Source organism: Loxodonta africana, chromosome 11 (assembly GCF_030014295.1).
Source record: "Loxodonta africana isolate mLoxAfr1 chromosome 11, mLoxAfr1.hap2, whole genome shotgun sequence".
Lineage (NCBI taxonomy): Eukaryota > Metazoa > Chordata > Mammalia > Proboscidea > Elephantidae > Loxodonta > Loxodonta africana.
Window position 1 is genome coordinate 28,610,327 of NC_087352.1, and position 18,593 is coordinate 28,628,919.

At 53.1% G+C, this 18,593-nt stretch overlaps 2 protein-coding genes across 2 annotated transcripts; both read left to right on the top strand.

Annotated features, from left to right (window-relative positions):
• Positions 1-88: 88 nt before the first annotated feature.
• RPS5 (ribosomal protein S5) lies at positions 89-4,157 on the top strand. The gene is made up of 6 exons (XM_003406231.3): positions 89-219; positions 1,111-1,226; positions 2,320-2,529; positions 2,732-2,860; positions 3,851-3,949; positions 4,038-4,157. The coding sequence occupies exons 2-6, from the start codon at positions 1,119-1,121 to the stop codon at positions 4,104-4,106; spliced, it is 615 nt and encodes a 204-aa protein (XP_003406279.1). The 5' UTR covers positions 89-219; positions 1,111-1,118; the 3' UTR covers positions 4,107-4,157.
• Positions 4,158-4,284: 127 nt separating this feature from the next.
• RNF225 (ring finger protein 225) lies at positions 4,285-18,337 on the top strand. Its single transcript, XM_064294347.1, is given in 3 exon segments — positions 4,285-6,804; positions 6,806-13,011; positions 18,225-18,337. Coding segments are annotated over 2 exon segments (1,026 nt in total). The 5' UTR covers positions 4,285-5,919; the 3' UTR covers positions 6,947-13,011; positions 18,225-18,337.
• Positions 18,338-18,593: the final 256 nt, after the last annotated feature.

The window sequence follows — 18,593 nt, forward strand, 5'->3', positions numbered from 1 at the left end:
GTGCGTGTTCCGTCAGGTCCAGTGGGTCCCTTTACATCTTTGCTCCGGATTGGCCTGTGACTACATGGTGCTTTTTTTATGCGCCCGTCGCGTCCACTGACCCGGAAGTGTTCGCCGCAGTTAAAAGCGTCGACCAGGGGCGCGCGGCCTCTTCCTGTCTGTGCCAGGGCGGCGCGTGGTTCACGCCGAGCGACAGAGTCTCTTCGGCTGCGCCCACAGGTGAGGCGGCTGTATGGTCCGGGGTCCCTGAAACCACCCAGGGATCCCCGAGGAGCTGCAGGGAGAGCTCCAAGGCTTGGGCTTTTCCTCGTTGGACCTTAGTTTTCCACCCGGGAAAAGGGTGCAGAGGAAACGGGCGGAGGCGCCAAGGAGTTATTGGCAAGTTGTTGGTGCTTTGCCGGTTTTGTAGGGTTGCCCCACAGCGGACCTCGGGAATGTTGGTTTGGGGATAGTCCCTCCAAACCCTGGCGTGTACAATTGCACGCCAAGATACGAAGTTTCCGCTTTATTAAGAGACGCGATGTGTTTTCTGTTGTGTATACGTTTTTTCCCCCGCAATGGCGCCTCCATATTGCCTGATTGGAACCAAACCCTTAATGCTCATTAGGCTGCAAAATTCGTACAGTGACCCTAGGTGACAAATAATGTTCCCGTCTCAGATGAACAATTAAGAGTCAAAAAGCGATTTGACTCCCAGCCTCACAGAGATGGTAAATGGCATGGCGGGGATTTGAACCCGATTGGGTATATTATCAGGGCGTTTGGCATTCCCTGGCGAGCCGTTTTACATGTTCCCCGCAGCAGCTGTTGACCTGTTGCATGCCAGTTCTTGGCTCCAGTAGTCCTTGGTGAGAGCACATGCTTGTTGACAGCTGAGTGATTTTTCTAGAACTTTAAAAGGTGGCAAAGATGATCACAGCTTTGTACCAGTAGTTCTCATAACATTTCGTAGGCAATTTGTGTACATAGCAGGCGTGCATTTACTCTTTTCTCTCAGTCTGCCACAGCATGGGCTTAGCTTCAGGCCAGTGGTTGATGGAGAGTTGGGCTCCTGTGTACCTGTGCTCCAGGCTGGCTGGGCTTTGATGGTTTCTTCTTGCCCCCACCCAGTTCCCAGGATGACTGAGTGGGAGACAGCAGCGCCCGCGGTGGCAGAGACCCCCGACATCAAGCTCTTTGGGAAGTGGAGCACAGATGATGTGCAGATAAACGACATATCCTTGCAGGTGAGGGGGACATGGTGGATGGGTGTCCAGGAGCCCTGAGACAGTGGGCAGTGTCAGCTTCTTACAAGATGGTGGGACAGGGAATCTGCATGGGTATCCCCAAGATAAGAGAGCAGGGGTGTTGGCACCACTGACCACCACCTGGTGCTGAGACAGTTAAGGGCTAGGTTAGATGTGGATTCTTCCAATAGGAGTCACTTTAAAGTTCTAGTTGTGTTGTTAAGACATAACAGATAAAGCAGGGAACCCTTGATCACCCACACCCCCCATGTCCATTTATCTTTGTGTCCTGCCCAGAGGTAGCAACTGTTTTCATCATGGTTGGTTTCTTCCCCACGAGGAGCGTCACATCCCACAGACTGTTTTGGTGTTAAAATATACGTAACATAGGGTCTGATTTCATTCTTTTAAAAATGGATATGCAGTTGTTCCAGCACCATTTGTTGCAGAGACTGTTCTTCCCTTGATTGAGTCTGGTATCCGTGTTGAAAATCAGTTGACCATAGAACCCTAACGGAATATTTTGTTCTGTACACGCCTTTGTACATGTTGTGTTTGTAGTTTTTTTGCTGCATAGCAAATGACATTCTGCACAGGCACCCTTGCATTTGCCTGTTTGTGCAGGTATTTCCAGGGTAGGTATTGAACTGCCATAAGATTGCATTGTCTTTTACCTGCCACTTTTCTTGTAGAAACTGGTTGTGCGTGTTCATGTATATAAGTAAAAGCGTAACTTTGGATACACAGCAGTTCCCTTTGCATGTAAACACTTCCTCTGATTTCCACCAGTGGTTCTCAACCTGGGGCTGTTGACCCCTCAGGGCACTTGGCAATGTCTGAAGACATTTTTGGTGGGTATAGGAGGCCAGGAATACTGCTAAACATCCTACAATGCTGTAAGGGAAGTGCCTTTTTTAACAATGTGCACAAGTCACTTGTTGATGTTTTATTTTCTCATGGCTGGTGGGCCTCACAGCCAGGTCCCCAGGGAGGCCGGCCAGACTACAGGCAGATCAGGAGTCCTCTACACGCTCGCTAGTTTTTGACCAAGGCCTATCTCTCCTCTGACCATTGTCCCCGCGTCTCTCCACAGGACTACATCGCAGTGAAGGAGAAGTATGCCAAGTACTTGCCCCACAGCGCAGGGCGCTACGCAGCCAAGCGCTTCCGCAAGGCGCAGTGCCCCATTGTGGAGCGCCTTACCAACTCCATGATGATGCACGGCCGCAACAACGGCAAGAAGCTCATGACTGTGCGCATTGTCAAGCACGCCTTCGAGATTATCCACCTGCTCACTGGCGAGGTAGTGCCACACTACCAGGCAGGGGTGCCCTTAGCACGCTCCAAAGCCAGCAGCTGCCTTGCTGTGTGGATGCCAGGGTCTGTCGCCTGTGTGGTGGCATTGTCCCCGTTTGGGTGCTGAGGAGACAGACGGACACATGGGCTGGTTATCAGGCACCCATGCCCATGTGCTTTGTCCTTGTATTCACGGCCCTCTCTTCCAGAACCCCCTGCAGGTCCTGGTGAATGCCATCATCAACAGTGGCCCCCGGGAGGACTCGACGCGTATTGGGCGAGCCGGTACAGTGAGGCGGCAGGCTGTGGATGTGTCCCCGCTGCGCCGCGTGAACCAGGTAGGCCTGGGCAGTAGAACATAAGGCAGGGCAGGAGCAGCCACCAGGAGTGGGTGGAGGCCTGTCTGATGCATGGGAAGGCATGTTCCTGCCTGCATGTTTTACCTGGAGCATCACTTCCTTCAGGAAGCCTTCCCAGATCTCCACCCACAGTGGGCAGATTGCAGCTCTGGGCCACATTTGGCTGAGGTGAAGTTTTATTTCTGTGTATGTTTTCACACTCTATATGTGTGTTGGAGCCCTAGTGGTGCAGTGGTTAAGTGCTTGGCTCTTGCCAAAAGGTTGGCAATTGGAAGCCACCAGCTACTCTGCAGGAGAAAGGTAGGGCAATCTGCTCCTGTAAAGTTTACAGCCTAGGAAACTCTATGGGGCAGTTCTGCTCTGTACTGTAGGGCGATCAAGATCAGGATTGACTCTACGGCCACGGGTATGGTTTTGGATATATGTGTGCGTACTTTTTCTGAACCATTTGAGAATCCATTGTAGGTATTTTGCCACTCCTACACATCGCAGTGAGTGTCTCCGAAGAACAAAGGATGTTCTTCTATCACCGTCCTCACCCTTGAGGAATTTTAACATCTGTGGAATATTTAATATTCAGTCATGTTCACATATATATATATATCTGTCTCCAGTGAGTCCTTTATAGCTGTTACTTTTCCATCTAGGGGCAAGTCTGAGACTGCGCCTCCTGTTTGGCCATCATGGCAGGTCTCTTGAATCTTAAGTCATCAGAGACCCATCATCAAACTGTGTGTGTGTCTTGTGACACAGACTTTCCTGCATCCTTGAGACTGGTTATCTCAGAGAGCTTAATATGTCTGATTTGAGTAAGCTGGCTCATGCTGAGATTTGGCAGGACACCACCTGGGTGGTGGTGTGGCTTCCACTGTGTCTCACCTGGGAGGTGAGGGCCAGGATACCAGAGGTCCACGATCCTCCCTAGGGGGATGACCCACGCTTCAACTTAATCTGACCCTTTTGCTTTAGGCCATCTGGCTACTGTGCACCGGTGCTCGTGAGGCTGCCTTCCGGAACATCAAGACCATTGCTGAGTGTCTGGCAGATGAGCTCATCAACGCGGCCAAGGTGGGCAGGGTGGAGAGAGTGGGGGTCTTAGGGCGGGGCATGGAGGGGGGCCTCTGGGATCTAGAACTGACCGTTTATCTCCTCCCAGGGCTCATCTAATTCCTATGCCATCAAGAAGAAGGACGAGCTTGAGCGTGTGGCCAAGTCCAACCGCTGATGTCTTGACTGTGGCCCAATAAACCTGTCAGCCCCTTGGGGCAGCCCTGCCTACCTGTGTCGGCTCTCTGTTCTTTGGGGGGTGAACTGTGGGAGCTGCTGCAGGCGTTAACACTGAGGCATCCATTCTTTGGGCTCACGTTCCTGGCACGTATACCAGGCTGCAGGGATCTGAGTTCATCAGGAAAACACTTGGGGTTCAGGAAGCACTGGCTGACTCAGAATCAGGGCTCCCTGGGGCCCTCAGTCTAACACATGGGGCATGGGGGTACAGGCATGGCTGCTTTGGGCTGTTCTCAGTGGGTATTGGAAGACCGTGGTAGCAAGCCAGAGTTGTCTGTAATCTCCAAGGTTATGAATCCTGGCAGAAGCAACTTGGGTTCTGGGTTGGAGATTGGAGGTTTGGGCAGTTGAGAGGCACATTACCTGGCTGCGTCTCCAAGCAGCAGCAAAGGTCAAGTGTTGGAACCATGAACTTAACCAGCCCTTGCTCGTTGATAGGCTGGCTTTCAGGGTATGAACATGTTCTAGACCCTACATAGCTGTCCAGTACTGCCCGCTACCTACCTCCTGGGCCTCCAGAAGTGTTGCATGCTCATAATGGTGAGCCCTTAGTGTGGAGACTGGCCTAACTGACTTGGTTACCCAGGGCAGAAGGCTGTGCCTCCCCAGCCATGATGGAGGTATGACTTCCGTGCTGCTACCTCACACCCCTTCCTGGACATAGCCTCCAGGTTCCCCTCCACCAGCAGTTGTCCTTGGATGCCCCAGGGCTTGAGAGCTGGTGGTTCCAGGTTCAGTATCAGAAAAGTTCTCAAAGTTGAGGCGGTGGTGAGCAAAGGGCCCACCTACCTGAGGGTCCTGTGTTATGACTGCCCTGTCATTGGTGCTGTCAGCCACCCCCGCTGTCCAGACTAGGTCAGGTATGGGGTTCACCCTCCTGGTAGGACCAGCAGTAGGCGGGTGGGGCAGGTGGTTGGACGGGTCTGGCAGGGTCCCTGGGAGAGGGATGGTGCTACAACAGGCACCACCTTGGGGAGGGGCTCCTTGGCTCACAGTAACCAGTTGGCCCTGGACTGGCTTCAAACCTGGCAGGGGCACGCCACTGGCCAGAGGGAGGAGCTGCGCCGACAGGTAGGAAAAGGCCAGCCGACAGCTGGGGTTTGCTACTGCCCAGGCAGGAGCCCCTCTCCTAGCAACCGTGGTGAGGCACCCTGGGCTCCTTCCCTTGCCACTTGTTGCTGCTGCTCTTCGCCTCTCCCTCGGCTCAGGTGTCCTTAATGACTCCTCCCTGGAGTACAGCCTCCTGGGGTCTGTCCCTGTCCCCACTGTCTCTGGAGTCACTATCTGGCCCTTTCTATCTGGGGTCCTCTCAGGAGACACTGCTATCACTAACCATGTCTGCCCCTCCCCAGTCTCTTCTGACTGCATCTCCCACCTCCCAGTTTGTCTCTGGGGCCTCTTGCAAGTCTCTAGATCTGCTGTCCTGGGTCTGCTTCTGGTCCAGCCTAGGTTCCATCCTTGTCTCCAGTCCTCTTCTGTCCTAACGTTCTCCCCGGTCCCCCAGTACTTATGCTCCCTGGAGTTCTTCTCTCAAATATGCATGCGGCCTCTCTGTTTTTGTCTTTGGTCCTTCCCTCTTCCTATCTTCTCCCTATCGTCTCTCCTCCCTGTCTGTTACCCCTTGACTCTACTCCCTCCTTCCCCTGACATTCTGCTCTGGTTCCAGGCAATCCCCTCCAGAATCTGGTCCTGCTCTCTTCTGAGTCTCTGCCTGACCATCCCCACTCCCTGACCCTCCCAAGCCTCCCTTCATGCTACGGCCGCCTCCTTCCCCACCTGACCGCGCCTCCCCGCAGGTCCAGATGCCCTGCCCACGGCCGCCCTGGCTCCACCGCCCCCGGGTCCCCCAGGGCTCGGGCACCAGCTCGCCGGGGAGGGGGGAGGACGAGGAGGAGGAGGAGGAAGACGGCAGCCCGGGCTCCGGCCCCATCCTGTCCCCCGCATCGCCGGTGGAGTGCCTCATCTGCGTTTCGCCCTTCGACGGTGTCTTCAAGCTGCCCAAGCGCCTGGACTGCGGCCACGTCTTCTGCCTCGAATGCCTGGCTCGCCTGTCCCTGGCCACCGCAGGCGGCGGCGACGCGGTGGCCTGCCCCGTGTGCCGCGCGCCCACGCGCCTGGCGCCCCGCCGCGGGCTGCCGGGCCTGCCCACGCAGCCTGACCTGCTGCCCAGCGAGGCGCGCGCGCCGCCGCCGCTGCAGCAGGGCTCAGTGCGCTTCGACCGCCGCCGCGGCCTGCTCTACTTGCGGCCCGCGCCGCAGCCTCCCGGGCCCGGCCCGCACAAGACCCGCGCCGCTCGCCCCCCGCCGCTGCCGCCGCCGCTGCGCTTGGGCCGCCCGCTCTCGCGCCGCCTGACGCTGAGCAACCCGGCCTGGGCCTTCAACGCGGCTTTGGCGCTGGCGGTGCTGGTCGCCGCGGGCCTAGTGGTCTCGGGCGTCTACATCTTTTTCCTCATCCCGCACGCCGCCTCATCCGCCTCCTCGCGCCCCCAGCTGGTGGCGCTCGCTCCGGCGCCGGGCTTCTCCTTGTTCCAGCCGCGGCCTGAACCCGTTGCACCCTGGACGCCCACCTGGACGCCACGGCCCGAGCTGGACTCCACCGCGCTAGGGGCTGAGCCGGACGCGCCCGAGCCCGAGGCGGAGCCCGCTGTGGGCACCCAAGGACCCGATGGAGGCTGACCTGGGGCTGGACTGGGGCTTAGACCAAACGTGGGGAGCAACAGCTGGCCCTGGCTTGTCTCCCCGGGCGCGAGGCTGGAGGAGAGTGTGGGGGACGCAATGAACACATCCCAGTGCCAGGGCCTGTCTCCGGGCCTGGCCAGGTGAACCTTTAGCCATTACTCCAGTGGAGGCCATAGCGGGGTGCATTGCAGGCAGCCATCCCCGAGATCCGGACCTACCAGGAGCATCATCAACACCATGGAGCAGAGACCTTCCCAAGGAGCACTCACACTGTCATTTACACAGGGACCTTCTGAGACTTTCCAAATCCAATCCCCGTAGGGATTCAGTTGGGAGGCACAGCCTACCGTGATTCCTGTGGGTGTCTGGCTAGAGGGAGCCCCTGATCCTAGTTCCTCTTGGGGTTCTACTGCTATTATCCACAGCCATGCCCCCCCCCAACTGTTCCACTACAGTGTAGCCTCTCCATCTTCCTGGGACAGCTATAACCCCAACTCCCACCCTTGACTCCACTCCTGGTTGGGCCTGCTGAGATGCAGTCATCCCCGTGCTGATCCTGGGTGGACAGTTGCTGTTGTGCACTCCTGGTTGGGGCAGGGGTGGCCCAGCAGGGCTGGTGGGGTAGGAGTCTCAACACCCATCCTGAGTGCCAACCCAGAGCCTCCACTTACCTCGCAAATCATTGCTTCTGGGATCCCCCAGCATGCTCTGAGGCAACTGTGGTAACCAGGGCTCAGAGAGGCAAGGTCACCCCCTGGCTGGACAGTGGAATGTGATGAGGAGAGGGGCAGCTGGACCTTCCCCCCCCATCCCAGGGCCTGCCTCTCTGCCTGGTTTCAGGGCTTCTGTCACATGCATCTCCACTCAGCCAGCCCCTGCACCCCTCCCCCGACAGGCATCTCTCAGTCCCCCTCCATACACCTCTCCTAGCTGCGCCTCCCAGCTCAAGCCTGAGCCCTACCCTGTGGACAGTAGGCTGCAGGGAGAGAGACTCTTGAGCTCTTGTCCCCCTCCTCCCCAAAGCATTCCTGGGTTAGTCACAGTGGACTAGACAGCAGCTGCCCCCTGCACAGGTGGCACCTGGGCCTCCTGCCTCCCTCTGGACTCTGGACCCTCATTCTGGCTCAACTCACCCAAGACTGGGTTGCTGTGTTGGGGGTAGGCACCCAGCATTTTCCAGAAAGAAATGTGAATTCCGTGAGGCTGGAGACTACTGCTGATTTGTTCACACTTGTGTCCTTAGCGCCCAGCATACAGTAGGTGTCTCAGAGTCATCTGAGGAGTGACTGCGTCACAGGTGCCTGAGAGGCAGCCTGTGGGCACCTAAGACTTGCCCAGCTCCCGGCTGCCCTGGGCCCAGGTGTTATCTGTGCAGTTAGACTACTGTGAGCTTGCTGCTGAAAAGGTGGGAAGCCAGAGGAGCAACATCAGGGTGGCTGAGGGAGTGTCTTCCCAGACCAGTTCTTGGCCCACACCCAGTTACCAACATCACCCATAGGGGCTGGACCAGAACACTGGGTCACTGGGCAGCCACATCCCAGCCCTACAGGACCTGCTAGGACACAAGCACAGTTGCCCCTTTGTGTTAGTTTCCTGTGGCTGCTGTAGCAAACTACCCCCAACTTAAAAACACACAGACACACACATAACAGTTGCCGTTAAGTTGATTCCAATGCATGGTGACCCCACGTGTGTCAGAGTAGAGCTATGCTCCATAGGGTTTTCAATGGCTGTGACCTTGTAGATCACCAGACCTTTCTTCCAAGGTGCCCCTGAGTAAATTCGAACTGCCAACCTTTGGATTAGCATCCGAATGCTTAACCATTTGTGCCCCCAGGACTACCCCCAGAGTGGCTTAAAACAACACATTCTCTTACAGCTCTGGAGGTTAGGAGCCTGAAATGATTCTCACTGGGGTGAAGTCCAGATTTTTGAAGGGCTATTCTCTCTCTCTCTGGAGGCTCAAGGGGAGGACCTGTACCTTGACTTTTCCAGACTCTAAACTTACATTCCTTGGCTCATGGCCCCTTTCTCTATCTTTAAAGCCAGCAGGGTAGCATCTCTAAATCTCTAACTCCCCTATCTCCCTCTTTTTGGTAAGGACCCTCGTGGTGGTATTTATGGCCCACTTTGATAATCCAGGATAATCTCCCCATTTCAAGGTTCTTAGTCACATGTGCGAAGTCCATCTTGCCATATAAGACATTCACAGGGTCCAGGGATTAGGACCTGGATATCTTTGTGTTGTTGTGGGTCGCAGAGTCAATTCTGACTCAGCGACCCTATGGGACAGAGTAGAGCTGCCCCATAGGGTCTCCTAGGCTGTAATCTTTACAGAAGCAGATCACCAGGTCTTTTCCCCTGAAGAGCTGCTGGTGGGTTTGAACTGCTTTTTTGGTTAGCAGCAGAGCACTTAACCACTGCACCACCAGGGCTCATTTGGATATCTTCAGGGGCTATTATTTAGCCTACCAACCACAGAAACCCAGGGATCCGTTCCCGTCCTTATCATTTCCTTCTTCCATCCCAGGCTGGGTGGGTGGCAGTGGACCTGGCCCAGATGAATTAAGACAGCGGGCTCAGAATGGGGCTGCTGGCTGTCGGTGCACAGAAGAGGGAGAGAGGATGCTGCCTGTCTGGGGGTGGTCAGGGAAGACTGCCTGGAGGAGAGGGCCTCAGAGCTGTATCCTCAAGTATGCTCAGGAGAAATGACAGCTGACATTTAGGTGGGAGGCATAGCCTGCACAAAGGGGCAGCAAGATGGTGGTGGCTAAGGACAGTGGACGGGGCTGCTTCACTCCTGATCTGTCCTAACCTGCTCCCTCCCAGCAGCTACCAGGATGCCTGGGAAACTGTGGCCTTAGTCTCCTCTCCAGTAAAATGAGGCTGATGACAGAGCCCGTGGGTCTGTCGGGAGGTGAGAGTGGGGAAGGAAGACTTAGACACGGGGGATAGAGGGTAGAGAACTGAACAAAAAACAAAAGACCTAGCTACCTCAAATGGTTTAAAGGGCAAAACAAAAAAGAACACCATAAGCATAAGAAAAAGGGCTCATTGAGCAACCCCCATGCACAGGACAAACAGGTCCCCATCCTGGCCGGCCTCAAGTTGTAGAGGGTGCCATGGATATGGAATAAATATTTTAACATATTCATATTGTTATCAGTTTTAATTCAGATAAATTTTAACACAGTATATGGTTATGAATATATTTTAGCACAGATTTTAAGATAATACTTTTGAATGTTATGGCAGCCAAATTTTAACACATATGTTAAATAGTTAAGAGGGGAGTTAAATGCTGCAAAGAAAAAGACCCAGGTGTGGGCCTGAGATTGGGGGTGGGAGGAACAAAATATCCTCGGGCCAGGCCTCTTGGGACAAGGTACGTCATCATCAACCTGTGTAGTGAGCTCAGGTAGGCTCTCCCTAACACTAACCCCACCTGCAGACCTGGGTTGTGGATTGAATTGTGTCCCCCCAAAATGTGCATTAACTTGGCTAGGCCATGATTCCTAGTATTGTGTGGTTGTCCTCCATTTTGTGATCTGATCTGATTTTCCTTTGTGTTGTAAATCCCAATCTCTATGATGTTAATGAGGCAGGACTAGAAGCAGTTGTGTTAATAAAGCAGGACAATCTATAGGGTTAGGTTGTATCTTGAGTCAATCTCTTTTAAGATATAAGTGAGCAGAGAAGGGGATCTCATTACCACCAAGCAAAAAGAACAAGGGGCAGAGCATGTCCTTTGCACCTGTGGTCCCTGTGTCAAGAAGCTCCTAGACCAGGGGAAGATTGATGACAAGGACCTTCCCACAGAGCCAACAGAGAAAGCCTCCCTCCCCTGGAGCTGGCACCCTGAATTCAGACTTCTAGCCTCCTAAACTATGAGAGAATAAATTTGTTTATTTGGTATTTCTGTTACAGCAGCACTGGATAACTAAGACACCTGGCAAGCCTGGAACTGAAGGATCCACTTCCAAGATGGCTCACTCACGTGGCTATTATCAGGAGGCCTCAGTTCCTTGCCATGTGAACTACTTCAGAGGGCTGCTTGAGTGTGTTCATGATATTCCACTCACTCCTCAGAGTGAGTGAGCTAAGAAAGGACAAAGTGGAAACCACAATGTATTTTGTGACCTCATCTTGGAAGTCTCACACCGTAACTTCTGCCACATTTTATTCATTAGAAGTGAGTTTGGCCCACACTCAAGGTAAGGGAAATTTGGGTTGACCTTTTGAAAAATAGGGATTGGTAAAGAATTTGTAGACATTTAAAGCCACAACAGGCTCGCACAAGGTTGGTTTGGATTTATTTTTTGGCAGGAGGCCAGCCACCACACTGCCTAAAGTATAGTCACTGCAAGGTCCCTTGCCTTCCTTCTTCAGCCAAGCAGGCCTGTGCTATTGCTTTGGGCCTGCTCTCCCATAAGAGTCTCAGGCACCTAGGGGAGGGTGAATTCCCAGGGTGCAACTCACAGCCTTTCTGTGAATGTAGGGGAGGTGGGGGAGAAACCAATGCTTAGTTAGTAGAGACAGCATTAGAACCAAGGAAAACAAGAGCGACTTTAGCTTTGGCCCGTTATCCATCGCCAGGCCCTCAAATGTTGAGGGGGAAGGAATGGAGCTGTGGATGTTGGAGGACAGAAGGTTGATGGTGTTAGAATAGGTATTTCCCAGACTCCTTGCACCCGGATACTGGAGGATGGGGACTGAAGAGTCACAGTGGTTTAGAGCTGTACTGAATCTTTCTCCAGTTACCTGCAGTATTTCCAGATCACCACTGGAAAAATGCAGGGAGGGTGGTGGCAAGTGGCACAGGTACCAGGGACCTGCTGGCCCATCACCAAACATGTAAGATATCAGAGATCCATGCAGGCATCTGGTACAGAAGCTGCAGACCCAGGCCCTTGCCCCATGCTGCCTGGTGCCAGCTGGTGCTGATTCAGGGGCCTGATGAGGCACCCAGGCCACTCATCTGTTTCTGCACCAGGAGCGTGTTTTGTGCCAGTGCCTGTCCTGTTCAGCAGACCTTGGTGAGCCTCTGCAGGCCAGTCTGCACAGCTGGCAACCGCAGTCAGCCACTTCCAGTGTGCTGTAAAGGGTACACTCAGCAGGCTTGGGGTACTCAAATCCTGCACATTCCTAACACTGGCCCTTGATTGGCTCCTGGGAGGTGGCCTCTAAGCCCCTGAAATATCCATCGTTATAACAGGGTCTTTGTTTACACGGGACTTTGGGCACCGCCAGACAGTTTATTCTGCATGATTTATGAGGGTCTTGGGCCACGCTGTATTAGTTTGTCCTCTGGAGGAGATTAAGACTGAGTAACTAAGATCAGCCACAAAGCCAGGGGCAAACACTGGTTTTTACAGAGGATCCCCCACAAGCGGTGCCATCCCTTCTACAGCCTGGGAGACAAGACACTCGTCGCGGTCACTGCGTGCGGAAGCGGGACCTTCTCGGCTTTTGTGTTTTCCTCACTCCAGTTTCCGCGGGCCCGGGAGCCTCCTGGGACGCCGCTCCTGACGGGACCATCCAGTTCCTCCGATCGGTGTGCACACGGGCGAGAGTTGCCAAAGTAACGGGCAGAGCCGACGCCAGAAGTCCTGCCCCCACTTGAGTGGCCCGCCCAGAAACGCCCTTTTCCTGGGTCTTCATTGGACCAGTGTCAGCGGGACCCGCCCGGAAACGACCCTCTCCTCAGTCGTTATCAGCCAGCCTCGGGACGTAGGCGCAGTGTCTTCTGGGAAATGTAGTTGCCGCCTCAGGGTGGAGGGGCCGCCTGCCCTAGACGCTACACAGGCTGGAGGAGAAGGGGAATGTAGAAGGGCAGGGTCCGTCAGCGCACCTTTGTCAAGCGGTGGACCCCCCCACCACTACCGGCCCTGCCTCCCTAAGACTCGTAGTTCCGACTGTGTGACTCGCGTGGTGAGTGTCCCTCCGGTGCCCTCCGGGTCAGAGCGCTCTCTGGGATCTCCGAACCTGCCTCCATTTCTGCGGCCCCCGCAATCGGAACTCTGCGCATTTTACGCAGAGGTGGGGTGGGGATTGAGGTCACTCGTCCCTTACCACGCCTGGGTTAGGGTCGGTAGTCCTCTTGGTCGACACCTCGCTCCACACACCGGTTCCGATTGTGGCAACGCGCCAATGGACCCGGCCCAGGTGAGTTGGGGGAGGGGTCCCCAGGTTCTCAGCCGCTGAGACCCTCATCCGCATGATTCCGGCGTCCAGACATAGGAGATGTTGGTATACTGGGACTTATCTCCTCCTCCTACCTTTTCGCTTCCCTTCCTTTACTACTGGGGCCCTGGGGTTACTCCAGCCCCAGCGTGCTGAGTCTTGGCCAGGGGTTATGTGGAGGGAGTCCCATTTTTTTTTGGCAGTCAGTGACATGTCGTGTGGAAGACGTTAAGGACACAGAGACCAACATGTGCAAATGGTTGAAGGTGAGGCAGAACTGGGAATGTTTAAGAAACTTCAGGTCCCGTTTATGGTGTGAACCGAGAACAAGAGGCAGAAGTCAGGCCTGGATTGACAGCCTGAGGAGCTGGGCCTCAATTCTGAGGGTGGCAAGAGCCACAGAAGGTTTGGAGCAGAGGAGGGAAGTGATTTCACTCAGGTGTTAACAGGCTCTCTTTGCCTGCAGAATGGAGAGCAGACTGGTGTGAGGGAAGAGGGAGGGAGGCCAGGAGACAACTCATGATGGTGGCTGCACCAGACTGGTGGCAGTGGAGGTTGCAGAAGCAGTTAGATTCTGGATCTGTTATTTAAGTACAACCAGTTAGAGAAAGTGAGTTACTCAGGGTCACCTGGGTGAGTCAGGCAGGGGCCCAGGCCCAGGGTATGGACCAGTGGCTTAGACTCTAAATGTATGTCCAGAGGAGATGGGAAGGCTGGTGGCAGGTGAAGAAGGGACAGCATGTGGAAAGGCAGAGGTGAAAGAGGGCCAGGGGTCTGGGAGTTCCCTGTGTGGTTCCGAGTGTCTAAGGGTTGAACCTAGGGACAATGCCAGGTTGGGAGGTCTTCAATGCAGTGAGGACCATTGGAGGTGTGGGCAGGACTGGGGCAGGATGGAATCCTGGTTGCTTATGCCAAGCACTCTCAGAGCACCACATGCAGAGGGACATGTGGGGAGTCTATTAAGATACCTATGGGGTGAACTGGTGGGGTTGTGTTGGGGGGTTTGGAGCTGTGAGCATGCTATAGGATAGTTACATGCCTGGTGGGTGGTAGGCAAAGTGAAGAGCCATGGGACCAGGTACTTGGGGCCTAAAGGAGAAGGGTGATCTTAGGTTCGGCTGATCCTGAGAGGTGCAATCTAGGAGACACACTAGGGAATTGGCTTGCAGGACAGAGGGGGCAAAGGGCTGTGTGCTTGGACACACTGGCCAGTAGCACCAAGAAGAGAGATAGGTACCAGTATTACCAGGACACTGGTGTCCCCTCTAAGATAGGGATCTGGTGAGAAGAGAGAAAGGAGGGTATGTGTGTGGGGTGGGTAAGTCTGGGCCCATCGGGAAAGACAATTTCAATGGGAGTTGTGGTGGGACCCTGAGTCGCAGGTCAAGGGCCTGGATATGTCCATCTGTCCATATTTTGGTTGGTTTTTCTGCCCTCCCATTGACCCCAAGGATCAGCTGAACCCATCAATGCAGGGCCCAGTGACCTTTGAGGATGTGGCTGTGTATTTCTCCTGGGATGAGTGGGGGCTCCTTAATGTGACCCAGAGGCTCTTGTACTGTGATGTGATGCTGGAGAACTTTGCACTCATTGGCTCGCTGGGTAAGTCCTTCATACCCCCAGCATACTGATCACCTTCTGCCTTTTCTCCCTAGGAGGTACTGTCTATGCCAAAGCTGGACCATGTGTACTGTCGGAGCTGGCACTGGGCTATGTGCACTTCCACTACCCCATTCTTAGCGGCTTCATGAATAGGGCCAACAGTTGTTTCCCCAAGGCATTATGGGACAGGGTTCAGGGTCAGATGTTTCACAGTCTTCCCAGCACATCCCACTGAGCTTGGCTTCTCCCTGCCCTGGTGACCCTGCTGGAATCATGGCCCCTCTGTGCTACAGGTCCCTCTTCATCCATAAGATATTGTTCAGGGCCTGCCTGTGCCAGCCTGTGGCATGAAACACAGGTACCCACATGGTCACTCTCTGCAGGAACTTCACTACTGTTCCTGCAAGATACTGCAAGTAGGTTCGTTTTGTTTTCTTCCTGGTTGCAGAGTTGACAGGAGCTCCCTTTGGTCTGTAACAGGGTGCGTTGCTCTTGGTTTGGGCTTACCTTTACCTCCTTTTTGCTAGGACTTGCACCTGTGAGTTCCCATGTTGTTGCCCCACTGAAGTGTGATGAGGAGCCCTGGGTTCCCATTGGGGTGGCTGCTACTCTGGCTATGGCAAGAGAGGGCAGGAGGGGTCCTGCTCCTGGTGAGTGGGAATTGGGAGATGAGCTAATATCAAGGATGGGCTCAAAGTGTGCTGGGTGCTGTCCTGGGTACACTGATGTTGGTGCTAAGCCTGTGGCCATACCTTATTCTCGTCTTTTCTTCCTCCTTCTGGACACTGTCCTCTTGCCATTTCTGCTCATTCGTAGCCTCTCCATGACCTCATCTTTCTGGTCTGTGTGTTCCTCCATTTCCCCTCCTCTGCACCTGTATCAGTCTGGGTCCAGTCAGGTGAGAGAAACCATGTCGTAGTTTGAACAGGTAAGTTTAATATAAAGAATTGTTAACTATATCAGAGAATTGGAATAATGAGGGATTAGTAAAAAGTAACAGGACCTATAAAGAATATAGAAATAGCAGATATAAGGAACAGCCACTACTCCCAAGACTGAGAACACACAAGAAGCCTCCCCAGGACTGAGTCTAGACCTTGTTGGAGAGGGTACAGCTGTGCTTTACTGAATGGCAGAGAAGTTGCTGTGGTACCTTGCCAGAAGAACCTGCTGGAAATCCACCCTCAGAAACTTGTCAGGGGAAGCTGTTCATGGGAAAGTATCTGACCAGCGGCACTCCATTACAAATCCACATGAGGGGGCAACTGGAAGAAGCTTCTGGCTGCTAAGTGCTGCTGACTGCTATGCAGCTGGGCACTGGAGAAGCTGTAGCACTGTAGGAGCTTGGTGCTAGGGAAAACTGCATGCTGCAGGAGATGGACCCTGGGGAGCCACACGTGCTGTAGGAGCCAAACACTGGAGAAGCCTGCACGCTACAGGAGTCTGCCAGCAAGCACATTGGAGCCAGGAAACCTCTCTCATGTCAGTCTTCTGCTTTTTAGGGCCTATGTGATTATGTCAGGCCTACCCAGACAATCCAGGGTAATCTCCTCATTTGAAGGTCAGTTTATTAGCAACCTTAATTCCATCTGAAATATCCTTTTTTCCATGGAAGGTAATATATTCACAGGTTCTGGGGATTAGAGTGTAGACACTGTTATTCAGCCTACCACAGGTGTGTAGATTCCATATGATAAATCCAGTTCAACATATCCATCTCCCTAAACCTTGGGGTTTTCTCTTCCACACCCTGCCAGGGAAGCTCTGGCACCTGAATCTCATTAACTGCAGTCCACCATTGAGTCCCAGTTTTAGTTAATCTGTTAAACTACCTCCAGCTGCTCGAGTCAATGCATCAAATCTAGTAATTGAACTAAGTGTACCCCTATCGATGAATTCAGTTAAATTTGTTAAATTCCTCCCTCTTTGATCTACAGCCCTTGAGAATCCACTTCCACACATTATACAGGTTTCTGCCAATATATATTAGCAGACTTTGGTGTGTAAGCCATTTCCCCATAGTATACCTTTCCCCATGGAGAATGCTGAGATTTGACCCTAGTTATGGGTCTTGTAGTGGCAATAGGGGGTGGTTGTGGTGGGTCTTGAGGAGAATGGCTATCCTCCCTCAAGGCATGTACTCTAAGTGAGTTAGCAAAGGGTTCAAGTAGAGGAATACTAGTCTCCTTAGACAGTGGAGAGAAAGTGAATTCCATTGGTAAGGGAGACTCAGTGATTTTGGAGTTGAAGACTATCAGTTTAATTTGAGTCCAGCCAGATGTCCCCATTCCAAGTTTCAAGATCCTATTCTTTACCAATTAATACCCTAATTTTCACACTAGAAACTTGGCCCAGCTGAGAATTTAACTGACACAGTAATTCAGCAACCCATACAGTTGAATTTTGTGTTTGATTTTCAGCAATATCGGCCCTGTAGATACAAGAAATAAGAGCTTCTCTTAGGGCTGTCATGGAAGCTCTCTGGTTCTCAGACCAAGGCTTGATCTGGAAGTTTAAGAACTTGAGCTTATTTTTTCTTCCTGTAAATGCTCCAGTGGACTCAGGAGAAGCTATCCCATACTACAGTCCTTGCAGTCATCGTTACTGCCATAAAAGTCAAGTGCAGGAGCTGCTTGGGCTGGTAAAACATGTGCCTCAGTTGGCACTTCATCACAATCAACCACAGGTGATAGCTTGATTGTGATGCAGCTGCATGCCGCAAGTGGCTGTCATTTCCCTCTGGCAAGTAGCACTGTGCTGAAGCCCAAAGGCACAACCAAATCAGTCCCACAATCCAATCTTCGCAGGCTGTCTTCTGGGACCACTCCTAGTACCAATTCTGTATCAGTCTGGTATCAATCACTAGAGAAAAACTGCACAGTACAGAGAAGGTTTAGTATAAGGAATTATTAGCTAAATCAGGGTCGGAGTAATGAGTTCAGGGCAGATGCGGGGCGGGGGGAAGCTGTGAGCACTGTAGGAGGATGCCAAGTGAGCACATAGCAACGAGGAAGCAAGACTCTTGTTCTGCGATTTCCCTCCAGTGCCATCTACGGACAACTTAACTTCATGCCAGCTGGCAAAGGAAAAATATTTAAAGAGCCCAGTACATTTTTACAAAGCAGGCAAAATGGGTAAATTTAGGGCTGAGAGACAGTAAGTTGATAACCAGCACAACACCTATGCAGAACCGTATGACATTGGTCTACTCAATTTGTGACACAAAGCATGCACATACTGTTCTTATGTAATACTGGAACACCAGCTACTCTGTTCCAATTGGTTTTTGGTGGGACTAGGTACATGCCTTTTCACAGGCTTGGCTGTCACCAGCAGCCAAGGCCCTGCTGAAACCTTTTGCAGAGTGACCTGGAGACCCTAACTCTCCTCTTTGTGCTGCACCTCATCTTTGTGTCCACATCCCTGTTCAGGTCTCGCACATTCTATGGACTGGCTAGGCCCTATCTTGCAGGGCCAGAGCTTCCACCAGCAATTCCATGGACTTCTTAAGTGCATCTGACGTGCATTTGTGATGAAGGTGCTTTCTTTCCTCCAATCCAACACTTAGTTATCTGATATTTTTCTGCTTTCAGGTTGTCTATGTGGATCTGAGGATGAGACTGCCCTTCTTGAGCAGGTGAAGAGCTGCTGGGCCCACCTGTCAGAACAGCCTTTCACATGTGGGGAATGTGGCAAGGACTTGCAGGCCAGCTTGCACTTTGTCCAGCAACAGGCCACTCACACCAAAAGGAAGCCACAGAGGGACACCAGGGAGACCTTTCCTTACTGCTCCAATTTCAGGCAGCACTCAGGAGTCCACATGGGACAGAAGCCCTTTAAGTACAGCAACTCTGAGGAATCCTTCCTGAAGAGCTCTGCCCTCCCCAACCACCTGAGAACTCACACAGAAGGGAGATTCTATGGTGGAAATGCCTTCTTAGAGAAGTCAACTCTTACTACTC